The sequence below is a fragment of the Ambystoma mexicanum genome, chromosome 11 (genome assembly GCF_040938575.1).
Source record: "Ambystoma mexicanum isolate Mex_15411 chromosome 11, UKY_AmexF1_1, whole genome shotgun sequence".
Taxonomy (NCBI): Eukaryota; Metazoa; Chordata; class Amphibia; order Caudata; family Ambystomatidae; genus Ambystoma; species Ambystoma mexicanum.
Genome location: NC_090934.1, coordinates 911,612,234 through 911,633,257, shown reverse-complemented (window position 1 = coordinate 911,633,257; position 21,024 = coordinate 911,612,234). Strand labels below are relative to the sequence as shown.

General features: G+C 43.9%; 1 protein-coding gene across 1 annotated transcript in view; it reads left to right on the top strand.

The window, feature by feature from the left end:
* LOC138505068 (mucin-5AC-like) overlaps window positions 1-21,024 on the top strand; it is a 160,365-nt gene that overhangs the window by 7,906 nt on the left and 131,435 nt on the right. The window contains exons 3-8 of the mRNA XM_069625391.1: window positions 5,146-5,281; window positions 6,165-6,252; window positions 14,430-14,536; window positions 15,624-15,840; window positions 17,639-17,764; window positions 18,832-18,949. Coding sequence (XP_069481492.1) covers window positions 5,146-5,281; window positions 6,165-6,252; window positions 14,430-14,536; window positions 15,624-15,840; window positions 17,639-17,764; window positions 18,832-18,949 — 792 coding nt within the window. The remainder of the gene's footprint in view (window positions 1-5,145; window positions 5,282-6,164; window positions 6,253-14,429; window positions 14,537-15,623; window positions 15,841-17,638; window positions 17,765-18,831; window positions 18,950-21,024) is intronic.

Below are 21,024 nucleotides of genomic sequence, written 5' to 3'. Positions count from 1 at the left end.
GCTACAGCTAACTGAATTGTGTCTTTTATAAAGCGATTCAATCTCACCACAAGACCATTACTCATAGGGTCATATAAGGCCGTTGTGCTATGTTTGATGGCTCTCTCCTTCAAAAAACATTGAATTTCTTGCGAAATGAATTGAGATCCATTGTCCGATATTAGCTCCTGTGGCTCACCTTCCCTACTGAAAATTTCCTCCAAAAATGTCTTCACTTTCACCGCTGAAACAGATTCCTCAACAATACCACACTCCACCAACTTAGATGTGTAGTCAATTAAAACAATGAAATACTTTTTCGTGGTTAATAAATGTCATACGGACCAGCAATGTCAATGGCTAATTTCGACCAAACTGATTCAGGTATGGTTACCGGTTGTAATGGCGTGTTCCTGTTAATCTTTCCTTTATCGCTCACTGCACATGCGGAGCAATCCTTAACCATGGTCTCCAACTCGCTCCACATATTGGGCCACCAGTAAACCTCTCTCACTCTTCCTTTGGTCAGACTTCTCCCTAGATGGCCCTCATGTGCAATCTCCATAATCCTTTCTCTTAGAGACTCAGGTGGAACAATACGATCTCCGCGGTAAATGCACACATTGTCACATGAAATCTCATCTTTTAAATGTTCCCACAATCCAGTGTTATTACCACATTTATCCTTCCAACCACTCTCTGCTCTTCTCAATTGCCCTTGTTCTTCATCTAGATTGGCAGCTACTATCCATTCTTCTTTGCTAAACCCAGGATGCACTTGAGCAATAATGCAATCAGTATCTTGCTCTTCAATCATTTCATCTCCTTCACTTGACTCTTTGTCCCCACAGGTGCAAGGTAGGCGGGAGAAACAATCTGCCACTTTATTCGTTTTTCCCGGAGTATACTTTATGTTCACATTATATTGCATGATGATGAGAATCCACCTCCTAATACGCAGAGATGTCAGATGTGGATTTTTCGTGTTCAGAATGTGTATGAGTGGCTTGTGATCCGTTCGGAGCTCAACAGGAATTCCCCAAATAAGCCCCTTAAAATTTTCTAGTATCCATTTGACCACTAGGGCTTCTTTTTCAATTGTCGAGTAATTTCTTTCAGCTCCCTTTAAAGTCCTAGAAGCAAAAACGATTGGAACTATGTATCCATTTTGAACTTGTTCCAAAACTCCTCCTAACCCCATGTTGCTAGCATCAACAGACACTATGGTCTTAGCATTACAATAAAACATTTTGACGGCAGGTGCTTTATTTATCAGGCTCTTGATCCTCTCCAATTCCTCTTTGCATCCTTCAGACCATTCAAATTTTGTGCCTTTATTCATCAGACCCCTCATTTGAGCTGTTCTATCTGCATAGTGATCCACGAATTTGGAATAGTACTCTGTGAGGCCCAACAAGCTCCGAAGATGATCTTTGTTGGTAGGATTGGGAAGTTTAAGAATGGTGTCCACCAAGGTTTCTTTAGGTCTTATCCCTTCCGCAATTAATACAATGGCCTAGGTATGTCATCTCTTTTTGCTTTATCCTGCACTTTTCTATTTTGAGAGTGAGGCCTTTTTGTTGTATTACCTGCAACACTCCCAGCAATTTGGCGCCGTGATCCTCTTCAGATTCAGCAGACACTAGTATGTCATCCTGAAAATAATAAACCCCATGTAGGCCGCTAAAAAGATGTTGCATTAGTCTCTGAAAAACAGAAGCAGCCGACTCCAGGCCAAAAGGCATCCTTTTGTATCTAAATGCCCCCAATGGAGTTATGAATGATGTACGATGTCTGGACTCTTCCTCCAACAGTATCTGATGATATGCAGAGGATAAATCTAAGGTAATGAAACATTTTGCAGGCTCCATGGTAGTAAGCATCTCCCCAATATTGGGTAGAGGATGGCGATCTATCCAAATGTTATTATTTAAGACTCTGAGATCAACGCACATCCTAATTGATCCTTCTGGCTTCCGTACAATCACTATCGGAGAGAGCCACTCTGAGCTCTCTATGGGCTCAATAATGTCCTGTGAACACAACTTCTCTAATTCTTTTTGTAGTGCCTCTCGAGTGCCAATCGGAATGTTTCTTACTTTGTGCACTACTGGTTTGGCACCTCTCTTAAGTATTATGCAATGCTTAAAGCCCTTTAAACTCCAATGCTATCATTAAAAACTTTAGGCAAGCTTCTAGCTAGGTTCATAGCAGAGTCACAACTGTTGTCTATGATGCTCAGGGTGGGCACATTTTCTCCTGGGTGAGTTTTAATCCTTAACGATGCTTGTTCCCACCAACCTACTATCGAGAATCCATTACGAGCCACATACAATTTGCAATAGGTTTTCCTCCCTTCAAAGTCCAAATGCACCCATGTATACCCCACAATGTCAATTGGCGTTTTACCATAGCCGTTCGCCTTAACTTTGGTCATATGTAGATCTTCCATTTTCTTTCTGAGTACTTTAAGGTATGTCTCCATGTCCACCATCGTATATGGAGAACCTGTATCAACCATAACACGTAGAGAAATGCCATTGATAGCCATGGACACCCATGGACCAGCAGCGCCCTCCTTTGAAGTGAGAGCCAATATCTGCACCTCCTCCTTATCAAATCCACTTGTGATTGCCACAAATTCATCTGAGCCTCTGATCTCTTCCAAAGCCCTTATACTGTTTGTAGCACCCCTTCCAAACTGAGTACTAGCCCTCGTCGTGTTGTACCGTGAATTGAATCTTCCTCTGCCTCTGAAGGTGCAACATACTTTACCAAAATGACCAAGTTGTCCACATTTGTAACATTCGGCTGAAACAGCAGGGCAATCTTTTTCTGGATTAACATTCTTATACCACCCACACTTGTAACATTTGCCTTGTGGCCTTTGGAATGCTTCCTTCTGTTGTCTAGTGTTAATGGCAAGGTCTGATTTTACTATTCTTTTCACCATGGCAACTAAAGCCTCTTCGTCTTTGCTAAATTCACCTTAGTTTACATTTTGAATTGACTTGATTTCAACCTGTTCTGGTTTATTCTGAACCTCCCTCATGCACTTCCCCAAGTTCAATTGATCTAGCTATTTCCAGTGCTTGATCCAGCGTTGGATTTTTGGCTTGCCACAATCATTGTTGGATCCTGGAGTCTGCCACATGTAGGACAAGCTGGTCCCTTAAATACTCGTCTGCCACACCTGTAAACTCACACGTGGAAATGAGACCTCTCAATGCAGCAATATAAGCGTCAATAGACTCACCGTTGTTTTGTTTCCTTGAGAAGAATCTATACCGTTCAAGAACAATATTCATTTTATTTCCAAAATGTTCAACTTGGACAATGCAGACTCATACTTCCTGGCGCTACCAGTGGAATCCCCAGAGCCTCCCTCAGTATCACTAGAGTCTGGTAATGTTCTGAATATTCGTAGTGCCTCAGATCCAATACAGTTTAACAAAGTGGCCTTCTTCAAGTCATTATTATACTTGGCGCCTCCTATTGCCCTCAAGTAGACCTGAAAATTGTCTAACCATTGTTCCCACGAACAAACTGGAATCCCAGGCTGTGCCAAGAATTTCACCGGTGCTAAAATATTCTGCATTTCTGTAATTTTTAGTTTTGTGTTTCACACTTTACATACAAAAAGTCCATATGTCTTCCTTTCACTATTTTCATATGGTGGTTGTGTTATGGTGTGAGGCCAGACATAAATTCTTTGCGTTAACATTTTTCATTCATATGACTTTTTTCACTTGCATTATATGTTGGCTGTGCCCTGTGTGTGGCCAGATTTAAATTCTTTACTTTAAAACTATTACGCATATTGAAGATCACCACATTGTATGTGAACGTGTGCTGTGTCTTTAATTATCCATTCCCTTTTCTACTTGTTGTGATAATACAACATGTATCATTGCAGTCTCTATTGTTTTCATCTGTTGCTGAGAGGTGAAAACACTTAATCTGTACACACGGCAAACTGTTCGTGTTGCTTCTACACTTAATCGTAACGTATTATCGGTGACACTGTTACAATGCGTAGCTTCGGCAACCATCAATCATCAAGATGGCGGCACGCAACACACGTCGCAGGGTGCACTACTCTAGTAACCCATTCATATCCTTGTATCCTGGTCATAGCGTGCTTATGCATAGGGTGCTTTCCTCTGACCTTTTCCCGTTGCGAAGGAGGCTCGCGCTGCTTTCATACAATGCACCTTCACACACGGCACAGTTTCTTTAACATATTCTTCCCTCGTCGGGCTCACGAAACATGTTGAACACACCTTCACTGTTGCTGAGGCCACAGCTTTATAAGACTCTCCTCGCAGCGGTGGGTTCAAATCGCCTGCCTCTCCCTTCATGCATCCCCAAACTTCCTCATGTCGGAGTCCTGGCAGTCAGACCCTCGGGGACTCTCTCAGATCCTCTTTGCCATTTGTTGTAACATCTTCCAAAATGATACAAAAGACGTTGTACCTTTTCATACGTTTATTTGTGAGAGTCCCCCACAGCCAATCACGGCAACGGCAGCTTCTTCTCGTATGGCTCCAAACAGGGGTTTGGAACCATACGAGAAGAACACTCCAGAATAGAACTACAGCATCAAGTACACTAAGAAACGAAATTTACATCTATAACACATGTCAAACGCTCCTTCAATAAGAAACATCATTCTGTTAACTCCTTTTAATATTCCATCTTCTTGTGTGTGACGCCCTTGCATACGTTTTCAACTGGCCTGATACTTGCTTCGAGCAGTATATGTATTCATTAAAAAATGTGCTTCTTCAACGGACACTGCCCTCACACAAACACAACCCTTAAATACATGCGGTCACACTTACATGATTTTTAAATACATCCGGTTATTTATACTAAAAAGCTCAAAAATGGCCTTCTTACAAATAGGTTCTATTTCTTGTTTTTACCAGTGTTTTACAGAGTTATGGCATGTTGCTTCAGAGCACCAGGTTGCTTGAGAGATGATGGAATGGGTCATTATCTGGCCCGCGTGCGTACATTCTATACTCTCCAGCACTGTACGTGTTCATTCTTCGAATGGTATTGAAGATCCATATGGAAGGCTCTGTCAAGTGCATTCTAGCTTTGATACCCCAGTAGTATATTGGAAGTGTAACCGAAGAGTAAAGAATTGACTTAAAAAACAAAATGTCTGCTGTCTTCCAGGGTTCAGCTTCCTTTCATTCAGCCGGCATTTCAGGTGGAGGAAAATGGCATCTATGTGAAAGTGACGGCAAAGGTCGGCCTGGTCATGATGTGGAACAAAGCTGACAACCTCTTAGTAAGTAGAGCCCATAGTACTCTGTCGCGATATCTAACCGTGGCGGCATGCTCTTTGACTCCATGATTATCCGCCCCCACCCATCTACAGGTAAGGCAACCATTTAAACTAAAGCCAACACGTCAGTGGGCATGTGCTATTACCCGAAATGTGCTCTTGATGTGTTTCATGAGCCAGGCAAATGGCACAGTCATTTGGTCAGAGTGCATCAACATGACAGCAACACTAGGGTGCTTCCCCCAAAAGAAGAAAAGCCATACTGTTTGATGCTCCTCTGCCACGCATGCTGATCTGCAGTGATGCACCAAGACACACAAGAAAGATAGGGCAGCTTTCTTCTCAAGCAAGATCGCAGAGCATACCTGTGAAGTGTAGCAAAAATGTCACTTCTGTTGCTTTCTTTAGCAACAAATTGTATGGAAATTGGTAGCAGAACGTATCATGTCAACATGTTGAAAAGATGATTCAATGACACCAGTGACCCAACCTAAGCTGGTATTTCTGACATTTGCATCAATGCATGTTTGGTATGTTCGTGATTTAAATGAATCAACTTCACCTAAAGGGGAAATCTTTGAATTGTTTTGTCTTCAATTCTTTTTTTTATTATGCGGGATAGACCCTCCACCCCATCTATGTTTTAAATTGTACCTGCTTACCTCACTAATCCTAAAAAAAGAATTAGGATTAGGTGAAATTGGATTCGGTAAAATGTACGGTTCCTGAAAGGACATGTTCTTGGCAATAGTATCATATTTGCCCAAATGATATTTCAACTTGCACCATTGCATTGCTTCCGATATGTGGACCGTAATATGCTTGCTCCAATCCTTCTCTACAAAAAACGTGAGGTTTGATTGGCTCGCCTCTCTTTCCTTTACAGTTGGAGATGGATGCAAAATACGCCAACCAAACCTGTGGCCTCTGTGCAAACTACAACGGAATTTCTGACGACGATTTGATCTATAATGGTGAATATGATTTACTCGAAGGTTTTAGCCAATTTCTGTGCAGTGACTCTTACCCCGCCCACAGAGGGCACGCCCATCAGTATGTTCCACATTATTAGCCCTGTAAGTGCTAAGGACGTATATTTTCGTCCTAAATTCCCATAGGAAATCTTTGTATGCTCCGCCCCCCCCCCCCCCACCATTATGATGACTGAAGATCTTGCTTTCATACACGCCCCAATGCCATGGGGACAGGGCTATGAATAGCTATGGGCCAACATGATAGTTTTGGAAACAACATGTTGGCACGCAACATCAGTTCAATCCCCCTAGAAGCTTGCAGGTTTGTTTGTTTGTTTGTTTTATTACTTGTATTGCGCACCAGACCCATAGGTATCAGGGCGCATTGCATAAGAGAACGTTCAGCTTAGTTACACAGAGCATAATCACATTTACAAATACAGTTAATTATACAACAAAAGAATCTAGATACATCAGATCTTATATGTGACATTATTGAGGATGTCATCCGTCAATATACTAGGGACACAGATAATGTAGACACAAATATGTACAAGAGTGTGAGGGTAGTCCAGGGTCATCCAGATCATGGCCTTACTAGTAAAGTATCTTACTTGTCAGAGTCTTTAAACCATTTTATGAGATTCTGACAGAACTTTAGGTAAGACTGCTCCTCTCGCATAGGAGGGGGTAGTGAGTTTCATAGTTGGGCCGCCTTGACCATGAAGCTACGGCTCCCCACTCTAGAGAGTTTCAATCTCTGGATTAGTAGGCAATTAGTGCTAGAAAGTCTGGTGGGTCTTGTGGGAACTTTCCTGGTAAATCTCTCGGTCAGATAACAGGGAGCAGCATTGTTCAAGCATGTATAAGTGAGAGAGGCGTCTTTAAGTTGTATTTTATCATGTGTTGTCAGCCAATTATTTAGTCTTCTGGTTTCAGAGAAAAGTTCTCTCCTGACAATACCAATGGCGGCTCTAAGAGCATTGTTCTGGAGGGATTGGATTTTTTTGATGATCTCCATATTTTCTCTGATGTACAGAGAATTACAATAATCCAATTTCGACAGAACGAGTGCTCTGGCCAGTGTCAAGCAGCTGTTGATTGACAGGAAGGGTTTGCTTGCTCTAATCAATTTGCAAGTGTATGCAGCGGCGGATGCCATCGCATTAAACTGCTTCTTTAAGCAGCGGGTGGAATCCAGGTAGAAACCCAGTGGGTTCACCTCACTAGCAACCGTGATAGGGTTATTATCAATGTTGAAGGTAGAATATGTAGGTCCCAGTTTTTTTAGGGTTGCAGGGGTCCCCAGGATGATGATCTAAGTATTATCGTCATTCAGGCATAGTCCATGGGTGGCTATCCATTCCTGGATGATGAGATAGACCTTGTTCACCAAGGCCAAATTCTTTCGTAATCCCCAGTAAGTGGAATGATAATCTGGGTATCATCGGCATAATTAGTGTAGGGGATACCAAGATTGTCCAGAGGGTCGAACAGGGGCTTCGTGAAAATATTATATAAGGTGGATGAGACATATAATCCTTGAGGCACCCCGCAAGTGATAGGGATGGGGTCTGCAGCCGCAGTAGTGGAGAAGACCCTCATAGTCCTGTTGTTGAGAAAAGAATGTAGCCAAATTATGGCTTCCTCAGAGAAGTGAAGAGCCAAGTCCAAGTGGCTGCAAAGGACCTTGTGGTTCACAAGGTCAAATGCAGCTGATAGGTCCAGAAGGAGGAGTAAGGCTGAGTTCCCCTTATCCCTAAGCTCATCAATCTGGGCCTTAAGGTCTATTAAGGCTGTTTTAGTACCATGCTGTGGTCGAAAGCCAGATTGGCGGGCTCCTAGCAAAAGGTTGGATTCCAGATGTTTCTTTATTTGGAGGTAGGCCATTTTATCTATGATTTTCAGGAGAAATGGCACTGTTGTGGTTGGTCGGTAGTTGGTGGGTATGGCCAGGTCTAGGGTCTGTTTTTTTAAGTAAGGGGAGCACCCATGATTCTTTGAGGTTGCTTGGTATAATGCCCGAAGAGAGTGAGGCATTAATGAGTTTGTAAATGAAGGGGGATAGATCTCTGGCTGCATCCTTTATCAGTTGGGCTGGGCATCGTTCACCCTGACAGTTGGATGGTTTGAGCGGGAGTATAATCTTTTCAGTCTCACTGATAGAGACTTTAGTGAACTTTAATCGGGGTGAGCAAGCAGTATTGTTAGGTAGATTGGTATTGTTGGAGATGTTAGGGGAAGTAGTTTTGGATAGTGATATTTTTTTGTGGCAATTGTATCTTGGAAATTTATGACTTTGTTAGTTAATGCTTGCTGTATATTAGCACACAAAGGTCTATCTCATACACTGTTGTCTGGCACTGGGATGGGAGCTTCTAATTCTTTTAAGATGACAAAGAGTTCCTGGGTACTTGAGTTGGCTTGTGCTATTCTATTATTATAGGTTTCACATTTGGCCAGGAGTATTTCATGCTTATAAAGTGCATTTATAGTCTTGAGGTTGATTTTGTCTTCCTCCGATGTTCGTAATCTCCAGGATACCTCGCATTGTCTTTTTTTGGTACAGATTGTTTTCAGGTGTGGTGTGTACCAAGAGTTAAAATGGGCTTTGGGTTTACTTTGTATGGCCCGATTAGGTCAAGGGAGGTGGATATAATTTTATTATATTCATTCACTAGTGTCTCTGGACCCAGGTTTTCCGGCAGAGAATTGAGTGTGGGGAGAATCAGGGGGAGTAATTTGTCAGGTGTAATATTGTTTTTATTTCTAGTTTGTATAGGTGGAGCCAACTGACTGGGTATAGCGGCATGTTTGTTAGTTGCTAAGGAGAATGCCCAAGGTGGTGGTCTGTCCAGAGCTGGAGGTAGATTGATGAGATAGAGGTGTTACAATTATAATCTGTCACCCATTCAAGTATTCTCCCTTTGATGTGGGTTGGGTGGAGCACTCTCTGAGTAAACCAGAGTTCAGTGACAGTATTGGCCACATTAGAGGCATGCAAATATCACGTGCTGAGGACATTAGAATAGGCTATTTCAAAATATACGAGGCAACAGTGAATAGGCCGGTTCAATATGAAAATACAGTAGTGAGTCAGGTATCGGGTGCAGGAAACAGTAAATTAGGCTGTTTTGAATTGCACGTGGCAGCAGTGAGTAGGCTAGTTCAATACACAAGGCAACATTGAGACAAGTATCAAGTTCAAGGAACAATGGAATAGGATATTTCGAAATACAAAGGCATCAGTAAATAGGCTAGTTCAATATGCAGGAAACAGGTTAAGTTCCAGGGTTAAGAAGCAGCAGATAAAGCTGTTTGAGATGCAAGGATCAGTGAGACTACGAAATCAATGTGCAAGGCAGCAGTAGGTTGGACCTAACCTGAGCAGCAACAAAATAAGTTGTTTCAATATTTGCGGCCAGTGAAAGGCAGTGTGGCAAATGGATTACAGAGAGCCACAAATACAGTGGTTTACTTTGTAGGACAAAAGTTGCAACGAGGAGAGGGAGCAAGTATCAAACTGTCATTAGAGGGCTCTGGAGTCTGAATTATAGAGATAGATGTTCGGTAAGTGGGTGAATAGCGTAGGCGCCAATAGTGATGTCCTGAAAGTTAATGGTTGGAGTATCTCGCTGAGCGACTCTATGTAGCCCTCAAGTCGGCGCGATCGAGGTGGTGGCCAGTTGTACACATACGCTAGTTCAATAAGGGATCCAAGTGTGATTCTCCCATGTAGGTACAATGGTAGGTGAAAGACTAGTTGATTGTGATGTGTGAGGGTTAGTCTTACCAGATAGTATTGGACTTTGGCTAGAGCATGTTGCGCACCAGCGTCACACAGAGCGCCAACAGGGGTGCTAACAGGGGCCTTTTCTCGCCGGGACATCGCGCGCCGGCGTCCGCCTGCCGGCGGAAGTGAGCAAATGAAACAATTACGCGTTGCTTGGCAACGGGATGCGAACCTCGCTTTGGTTCTTGGTAGCCGCCATTTTCAGGGCAGGCAAAACTGCACAAAAGGGCTGTGGGAGTAGGCGGATCCGATTCATCGGATCAGGGTCGGTGACTAGTAGTAAACTGCCCGGAGAGCATGAGATGAGGTAGATTGCCTCAGCCACTTGTATGAGAGAGCACCGTTGTGTGCTCTTCCGACGTTCTTTGGTGTGTGGCATTAAGCACCATGGGAATCGTCAATACAATGGTGCCTCTCTGCACTCGCCTCTCATAGGTTTTTTGTGAGTAAAAAGAATGGAACTCAGGGAAAATGTGTGTTGACAGATGAACACAGGACTGACATCAGGATTACAGGTACTTCTTACTCACATCGTTTTCACACTGACGTCAATGCAAGGAGGGGATTTTGTATAGATTCTTACATTTGCTTACCTGGGCTCAGAGATCTTCCTACATTCTAAACGTGGTTTCGACAATTGAATGAACATAGTATCTATAGTTCGATGAAAACAGACATGCAGAATCCTGAATCATCAAATGCATTTCTAATGCAAACACGTCTGTAAAAAGTGCAGTTTGATCATGTACAAACGACAGTGATTTCCAACAAGGGGGCGGGAAGCGAATGCACTTGTATTCTGTGTGTGCAGATTGTGCCACCAGCTTACACACAAATAGTTAAGACTCAATGGGCGTGATATACAGAATTATTAGCGCAGTGCAAGTTGTACTGCAGCAAATACCCTGATTTACAGAACAGTGCAAAGTGTATTTTTGCAGTGCAAAGTCACTATGCACCAAAAAAATCTGTAAATCAGGCCCAAAAAGTGTAAAGAATATCAACCGCCACTTACTCAAATTTGCATGTAGAAAATGGGAATGGTTTGGGACGTTAACATGGACATGTAATGTAACAGATGGGCACAACCCATTTTCTTCCATTTTCTTTCATAGATGCCCAGTAAAAAAATGACACGCCTGTCCCCTGGGTCCCGAGCTTCTCTCACACACACACACAATCAATGTGGTTATGTGTGCATGCCAGGCACTGGGGAACCAGGGGGCAGGGATGGTATTTTTTATTGGACAACTATAATAGATGTCCAGTAAAACAAAATACCATGACTTTCCTCTGGGCCCCACAGCACCAAGCACATGCACACAATCAACATTATTATGTGTGTATGCGAGGTGCGGGGGTGCCCTGTGGCCAGGCATGGTATTTTTGACTACACATCTATGAAAGATGTACAGTAAAAAAATGCCATCCCTGTCCCCTGGGCCCTTGAGCACCTTAGATGGAGAGCTGATTTTGGCCATTGTGGAGGGGGATTGTGCAGAAAAGGCATTTTAAAATGCTTTACCAAAGATGCCCAATATAAAATGTCATACCACAATAATAAATGGTGAAGGTGGGCACCCAACACGTGTCCTCACAATATGCAAAAATAAGATAACACACCCGGTCAGGGAATGAGACCAAAAGATAAGTTGCAAAGATAACAAAATTTAAATTAAATAAAGTATGCACGCAAAGAATTCTGCTGCCCGAGAGCACTCTGCCAAAAGGTACACTGGCAGCACATTATAAGAAACATTTTTGTCATTACTGACATCATCATATAATGTACAACATCATCGTGCGGATTTGAGGGGCCGTATAGCACCGCCTGTGCCATAGGGGTTGCAAGGCTGCGTTTGGCAGCTGCTTCCCAGTCGATCTGGTGGCACGTGGGTCAGCTGAACTCATCTCTGTGGTGAAGGTCAGGATAAATATGGCACATTTCTAACTGTCTAAGCTAAACAACAGGAACCGATAATAAGAGAATAATGTTGAACATAAAATTCTTGCATGAATGGGGGTACTTAGAGAAAATTGGTTAATATATTGGCATTCTGACTTCTACATTCAGGGCTTAATTGATACCGGGGTCCCGCTCCCAGGTGTCTCCCTCTGGGGGTTTGATCTACTATTTATGTTCCCTGATGCCTCATGACACTAACAGCCATGTTTTGATTTTAAGAGAATATACTGCTTCACAGGATTAAGTCTATGGTGGGTGTTCTGGAATGGTGAGTACGAGGGGGTCAGATGGGTATCAACATGAAAGAGAGTGGAGGGTCTATCATAGATGCCCAGTAACAAAATGACGCGTCTGTCCCTTGGGTCCCGAGCTTCTGACACAAACAATCAACGTGGTTATGTGTGCATGCCAGGCACTGGAGGTTCAGGGGGCGGGGACAGTATTTTTTACAGGACATCTATTATAGATGTCCAGGAAAAAAATACCATGCCTGTCCCCTGGGCCCCACAGCGCCAGGCACACGCACACAATCAGCATTATTACGTGTGCATGCAAGGTGTCGGGGTGCCCACTGGGTAGGCATGGTATTTTTTACTACACATCTATGAAAGATGTCCTGTAAAAAAAAATGCCATCCCTGTCCACTGGGACCCACAGCACCAAACACAGATACACAATGAAAGTGATTATCTGTGTATGCAAGGCAATGAACCAGGGGGGCAGGTATGGTGTTTTGTACTAGACAGCTATCAAAGATATCCAGTAATAAAATAGCATCCGTGTCCCCTAGGCCCCTGATCACCTCAGACGGAGAGCTGATTTTGGCCAGTGTGGATGGGGATTGGGCAACAAAGGCATTTTTAAAATGCCTTTGTTAAACAAACCTCCTACCCCCATTCGCCAAAATCAGCTCAGACCTACACAAACAACACACATACACACACACTCTTACATAACATACACACAGAAAGCACTTGCTGTCTCGGTCACACGAGCATCCATCATGACTTTTCTCATAACACAAACATACACGCATATATACACATATTTAAATAAATAAATGAACATACAAATGCACACAGTTAGACAATTTACACTCTGCAAGCACTCTCTGTCTCATTCACACGTGCAACCCTCATGCACTCACTCATAACCCAAGCATACACGCATCCATGCACATATTTAAATACTAAATAAATGAACATACAAACACACACACATTTACACACCATGCACACAGCAATCATGCTCTCATTCACACCAGCATCCATCACCATACATTCATTCTCCTAACAAAACAAGTATGCAGGAATCTGTACACATAATTTAAATTAAAAGAACATGAACTTAAAACAAATGTACCTTCTGCCGTGGGTCTTTCTTCTCCAGGCTCAGGCCTCTGCTAGCATGAACAGAAATCAGGAAGCTTCCTGGTTTATGCACATGCATGCAGGGGCCTGAGCATGGGGGACGAGGCGCCCCACTCCAGCCTGCTCTGTCTGTATGTGTGAGGAGGCACACAAGCGCGCTTTTTACATACAGGCATGCAGTTCCCCAATGAGCCTTGCAAGGCTGGGGAAGCAAAACACGACCCAGCCGTGTGTGGCTCATTGAGCTTGCATGGCAAAGGGAAACAGTGTTCCCCTTTAACAGTTAAGAGCGCTGCCTCAGCTCAAAGAAACAGCTGAGGGACTGTTCATATTTCACTAGGCTGGGTCCTCCATAATGGGTGAGAGGGGGACATGAACCGGTGCGTCGACGCCCCCTGGCACATTATGGGTGAGCCGCCCCTGGATTTGCTTCTTCTTTATGAATTATATTCAGCTGTGATTTGGTGCAGTGGTAATTCATCACTGTTCGTTTGGGATTCTTTGTAAATCTTGATATGTCTGCATCTGTGAGCTGACATAAGCGCGAATTGCGCTGGTAAAAGTTTGCTTTGTTCCTGCAGAACCCTTTCTGGATTGGGTCCACAGGGTGCTGTCTAATACTGCCCCAATCATGTGCCACTTGCCGTTCACTCTTTGTCACATCCTGATTTCTTTAACTCACGTTGGCCCAGTGCCTTTACAGTTCTGTATTCAACACGATATGCTGCTTGCTTGGTAACATCAACATACCACACACAACTTACCACTTCAAGTGGGGCTTGCTGACTGGCTAGCAAGGTTTGGATGCAGGTAAGGCGTATCAGGGCGCTCCAAGGGATTCATGGCTGTATCTCCAGAACGATTTCAGGATTCAGTGAAGGTTCATAAAAACAAGAAATCACTGGTTGCCCATTGAAAAATAAAAAAAAATGAAGAATTATTTCGTAATGACAAACTCAATTGTAATATGTAAATCTATGAAGGTAGGATATGTATGCCAGACTGAAGGACTCCCTGGACAGAAAACAATTCTATTGCCTCGTTTCAGGCATTCCAGTGAATGAGATCCAGTTTGGGAATCGACAGAAGGTCGAGGAGCCAACCGACCTGTGTGCAGACACAGACCTGAGCCTCCTGAACAACTGCACCATCTTTGTAAGTATCGGTCATTCCCCCAGAGGTAGTCTTCCACCTCGCCAGGGGGCGCCAAGTTAGACAGAAGAAAAACAGGGAAGGAGATTTCATATGAGACGGATGAAAGGGTGGCATTCATTGGAATCTACAGTACACAAAGAAACTCCGGAGCACACCGTCCAAATAGGGATGTGTAGCAGTCCGACCTATGCCCGGAAGAGCTATAATATATCAAAGAAGGATTTGGATTACAATCAGTCTCTTTTTGGCAGTATTGTGGGAGGAAAACCTACTATCGATGTATTCTGGTTTGGAGGAACAGCACAATAACGTCACTGCTTTTGCAATAAAAAAATCAATCACATTTTATTAGTTAATAACACAAAACTTGCTCTTAATTCATTTCACATAAAACCAACTTAAAAACAACATATCACAATTACAATTGCCTGTCTTGTGATCCCATGATTTGCATCCAAAGACTCGGGAACCTTATGGGCCCCTTTTGGTTCCCATGTATCACTGTTGTTATTGTTATTATTATTATTATTATTATTACTATAATTATTAATATAATTTAGGTATTTATTGAGCATGGACCTAGCTCAGGTTGCAACTGAGAACTTTACAATCATAAGCAGAAGAACACAGTGAGGGAAGCAGTGAAAAAGGGAGTGGGGCACTAAAAACGGAGGGCAAGGGGGTATCCAGTCAACTTATCTAAAACATTACAGAGTGGTACATTTCAGAGGGTATCAGGTAATATTATCCCCACCAATAATATCGCCATATATATGGTCCCCGGGAACAGCCATTAGTGATATTATTAGTGGGGATAATTTTTGAGCGTGGGCCCCCTGCCCATAAACAGAGAGTCTCTCTGTAACGTGCAGATAACAATGTCACGTGGCAGGACCTCACCCCCAAATGCTCAAACAGACAATGCGACACAAAGCCATGTTCAGGCAACTGAGGTTATTATACCAGCATGAGGTACATTATCAGATCCAGGAAAGAGCAAACGGAACCCCTCTGAAAATTGAATGCTTTTTTCGACACTGTGCTGGGAATACTAACATTTATCCTGGGCCTTTTTGTCTTGGCACAGAGAAGTGATTGTGAGGTCTTTCTGACTGCCCATGCGTTCGAAAACTGCAACTCGGTTCTTAACGTCGACGCCTATGTTGAAGCCTGTGTGCACGACCTGTGCCACTGCAACAGCTCTGACCCCTACAACTGCTTGTGCGAAACAATGGCAGAGTACTCAAGACAGTGCTCTCATGCCGGTGGAGCGCCTTCCAACTGGCGGACCCAAGAGTTCTGCCGTGAGTATCTACGAGTGAAACATGTGTAAACATCTATCAGAGGGAAATCCAAATGGTCCTGCCTGGGTATCTTTAGTCACGAGTAGGAGGGAAGGATAGCCCCGAGCTATTGCGTTGTTGTAGTCTTTGAAGTGTAGAGTGGCTCATCTGGAGCCAGAAATAGACCATACACTCACAGATGCACTACGGAGAGATGCACATTCAGGCAGGGGCTCATTAACACAGCAAATGTGCTAGAACTTGCATGAACCATATGGGGAATTGTGACAGGGAAAATGAGTGGACTACTCTTTAACGCGCTAAGCAATTTACACAAGTGGAATGCTGCACAATATTTAAATTATAGATTAAAAATATACACAAATGAAACATGTCTGTATTCTTTGGCAAGCATCTCAAGCTCATTCTTGTCATTGCGATTCAGAATTGCAGGCCCTCGGGATTTTGAGAGACTATGGGCCTCATTACGACCCCGGCGCTAAACCATGGTGCTTTTAGCACCATGGTCCATGCCGGGGTCCGCCATGGTGAATGGCGGAATTACCGCCCCATTCCAAGGTTGGCGGGGCGGTAATTCCCCATTCACCATGGGCCCTTCCCCATTCCCATTTTTGCCCCATAGGGCTCAATGGGAATGGGGAAGGCGCTAAGTACGGTGCCGCAAATTGCGGCACCGTACTTAGCACCAAGGTCCCTTTGCGGGTTGGATTTTAACGCCTGCAAAAAGCAGGCGTTAAAATCGCCAACCCGCAAAGGGACCTCGTAATCAGGCGTTAAGGGGTTAACGGCGCCGCCAACTTTGGTGGCGCCGTTAACGCCTTAACGCCAGGGTTGTAATGAGGCCCTATGTGTTATATTCAAGTCTGCACTCATTAGGTTAGGCTTTTATTGTGCTGTTAATTTGGATGGAACTCCTGGGTATGTACCTAAAAATGACGAATTGATGTTGCCATCCAATGCCAGTGACAGTGCACCCGCACTTTGGAATTAGTATCGGTCCAGATGCCATCCTGTCTTATTGGGTACAATGGTTGACATTCCACTGGATCAGAGAAGCCGTTACCTGCCATCTAATCAGGGCAGGTGAAATGTTCAGCCAATCGGGTTCCAGAACACATTGAAAGCCCTCATTGATCAGCATGCCCCGGATTCTAGGCAATCAGTTGGCTAGACTTTTTTGGCTCCTCTGATTGGGTGGAATGTTGGGCATTTCAATTATTCCATACACATCTGGGCCCCTACAAAATTGGCCAAAATATGCAGTCGGATTCTAGGAATTCCACTTCGCCCAGTGAGCCAGCATGCGGTGCATAATCCACTAATTCCTTCCTGCATGCAACATTTTGAATAACGCCTCTCCTGGGATGGCAGCCTTCAATAGGTAAAAGTAGTGTTTATCACTGAAGCTTCCACTAGGCCCCATAACAATACGCAGCTGCATGAGTGGTCTGGCCATTTTGGCTAGCTTAACAACATGGAGTATTTGTTCCAGAGAAAAATATACCTCCCTGATGTTTTTATTCCCCTCCCCCTTTGCACTGTTTGTCTAAGTGTGTTTTTAAGCTTCTTCTATTAATTTCACCTGAAGTTAGATTGTTTGATGGTTCCATTGGGAAACATGGCTTCATAATTTGCCCTGCTGTTATTTAAAAAAAAGAAGAAAAGAAGCTTCACCATGCAGTACAAAATATGCATCCCGTTCTAATCTGGAGTGACCGCAAACTTCAATGGATTGTGTATAGAGTGCCTAATATTATGATATAATCAATGCTATTATCCTGTCTCTTTTAACCGTTAGCCAAGGAGTGCCCTTTCAACATGGAGTACCAGGAGTGCGGATCATACTGCGTAAACACGTGTTCGAACCCCAGGGCTACTGAGACCTGTGAGGAGCACTGCATGGATGGCTGCTTCTGCCCCCCAGGTTAGCTCACACCTCCATCCACTGTCAACTATCTCCAGACCTCTGTCAATCACTGCTTTAATATTGAAATAATCTACCAGCGGACCCATGCTTTCATGGATCAAACCCTATCGATCAAAGGATAAGCTCTGAGCCAGGCTTCTGAGCATCATGATAATAAGCACAGCCGTATATAGAACACTTGATTGAAGATATTGGGGGTCATTACGACCCTGGCGTTAAGGGTTTAACAGCGCCGTAAAAAGGTGGTGGTGCCGTTAAACCCTTAACGCCTGATTACGAGGTCCCTTTGCGGGACCCGACCTTAACGGCTGGTCTAGACCAGCCGTTAAAGTAGGGACCCGCAAAGGGACCTTGGTGCTAAGTACGGTACCGCAATTTGCGGTACCGTACTTCGTGCCTTCCCCAGTCCCATTGAGCCCTATGGGGCGAAAATGGGAATGGGGAAGGGCCATGGTTCAATGGGGAATTAGCGCCCCGCCAACCTTGGAATAGGGTGGTATTTCCCCATTGAACCATGGCAGACCCGTTACAACACCGGCACCAACCATGGTGCTAATAGCGCCATGGTTTAGCGCCGGTGTTGTAATGAGGGCCATTGACCATCATTATCGTCATGGTCAATTTCACAGACAGCCCATTGTTCCATTGTTATTCACACTGCCTACAATGTCTAAGTCTCTGTTTCAAGCAATGTCAAAAGACTCATTGAGCGCTGCATGCCACTCTGGGCAGCTCTGTCAAGCCACTAGACATGATTGGAAGGGCTGACATGTTCTCCACCATGACCTTAGGTGCATAGTATCTGGCTGTTGCTGATAGCCATGACTATCCACACCTCTGTAATTTTGAACTCTAACTCAAAGATGCTGCCTTAGCATGGGCTTCTATGGGTCACTGAGAGCTGTGCCAATGCTTTGGCAGCATCATTCCACTTTCAACTGGTTACATGTGCATCAGAGTCAGCAGAGGCTCCGGCACTCTTTAGCAGTTTAAAGCCATACTATACCAATCTTAGATAAAACTACCGCGAACCAATTCCTCACCTGTCTCATTTTCTGCCATAGGGAATGTGCTGGATAACATCATGGCCAATGGCTGCATCCCTGTCGAAAAATGTGCCTGCCCCTACAAAGGAAAAGTATATGCTACGGGCGAATCATATTCAACTCCCTGTGGCTCTTGGTAAATCCAATTAATGCATTGAAATACCTCACGCTCAGTATGTCACTTGTTTGCAAAGGCGCTCTGAAAATACTACTACAGTGTTGAAAAAAACAACACTACCAATTAACTAAATTAACTCTTTGCAGTGTGTGTGTATGTCATTAGACTTTCTGTGTGGTTCCTTTTAGTTCTGCTCTAATTTTAAGCAATTGTTACACTACTAGTTGTCTCTGCTCCTTCCGGGAAGGATTTTGGGGATCTGCTCAATGTTTTGTTCACAATATTCTGCCAAAATGCGTTTTTGCTTATTCAAAAATGTCTGATGAATTCTGATGAAATAATATGATAAACAGGAATTTTTGAATGGGAATGAAGTAGATACTACAAGAATGCTGACGCTACATGTGCTTTCAGTACATGACATCCACGATCTGGATGACCTGTACACTCCCTGCGATTTCTTATTGTTGTTACTTTTCACAATGTTAGCATGTTGGGGGTTTGCTTTGGGGTACTAATAGCAATAATGCCTGCAATGGTGGGCAGGATCGTCCAGTAGCTTCACTACGGACCATCGCTACCAAACTATCCACCCTGCAGTGCTGTGTATTATTGTATTGTATTGTATGGGTATTTATAAAGCACAACAAAGACCTGGTGGCATCAAGGCACTAAGAAAACCAGAGAGGAGAGGGTAGCATCCCACATTTATTTTTTAAAAAAACAGTGTTTTGAGCTATTTGAGAAAAGATGAATAAAACAAGATTGCTCCTGTTATGAAAGGGAAGGGCATTTCACAAAGATGGGGCCAGCACAGAGAAAGCTCTGCCTCCCGCACAGGCACACCGAAAGCGGGGGACAGGCAGCAGAAACTGGTTGGAAGAACAAGGAGACCTCTTAGGTTGGTAAAGAGAGCTTAGCTTGGAGGAATTCTGCTCCACCAGAGTGAATAGCACGCTGAACCGTGCATGAGATCTTAAAGTTCACCCGGGCTCTGGCGGGCTGCCAATGAAGGCGCTGAAGAAGGTCATAAGAGTGGGACTGTCTTGGAGGGTTGAGAGCGAGCTTAGCTGCCGCCTTCTGAAGGTTCTGAAGGATCTGCAGGCGCTTCAGTAGTGCCTCTGGTTAACCAAGAAAAATGCTGTTGCAATAATCTATGACCCCGCTAATGGAGGTCTGTGCGGTCTGGGTGGGGGGTTATTCCATAGGGGCGTTAAGAAGGAAGAGAATCTAGGTGTCGTCGGCGTATATAAAGAAGTGTACACCAAAGCTAGAGATAAGTTTGGCCAGCGCAACCATGTATAGATTAAAAAGCACCGTAGAGAGAGCTTAGCCTTGCGGAACTCCGCAATAAAACACCATAGGAGGAGAGGTAAAAGAAGGAAGAGACACCACCTGAGTGCGATCAGAAAGGAAATATGAAAACCATTTTAAATGAACACCTGAAACTCCAGCATCTGAAAGGTACTTTAAAAGTCTCTGTTGGTTAATCGTGTCAAAGGCCGCGGAGAGATCGAGTAGAATGAGAATACTCGTCTCTCCGCAGTCCTGTAACATTGCAATATCGCCATGAAGTGCGTTTATTACTGATTCCGTGCCCATCCCTGGCCGGAAGCCAGCCTGAAGGGGGTGAAGAATGTTGTTGGCCTCAAAGTACGCCAAAAGTTGAGGGGTGATAAACTTCTTACTGGCAGGAAGGAGAGAGATAGGATGATAGTTTTCAGCCATTGCCTGGTCAAGATGGGGTTTATTGAGCAACAGAGAGACCATGGCATGTTTGAGGGGCTTAGCGGTGAATCCGGTGACGCACGAATATTCAAGTGCCTCTATAAAAGAGAAAACAAATTCATAGAGAGATCCTGATGAATATGAAGAGGAATAGGGTCAACAGGGTAGGCAGATTTCAGTTTAGATAAAGCACCAGTGACCAAAGTTTCAGTGACTGTTACAAAGTGAAAAGTACTAGAGCAGTGTTCCATCGAACGGATTGGGGAGAAGTAGATCTTTCCACACATATCTTCTCACATATAGTGCAAATCTTTTCTTGAAAAAAAGAAGCAATATCGTCACAGTGAGCTTGGGTGTGGATAGTC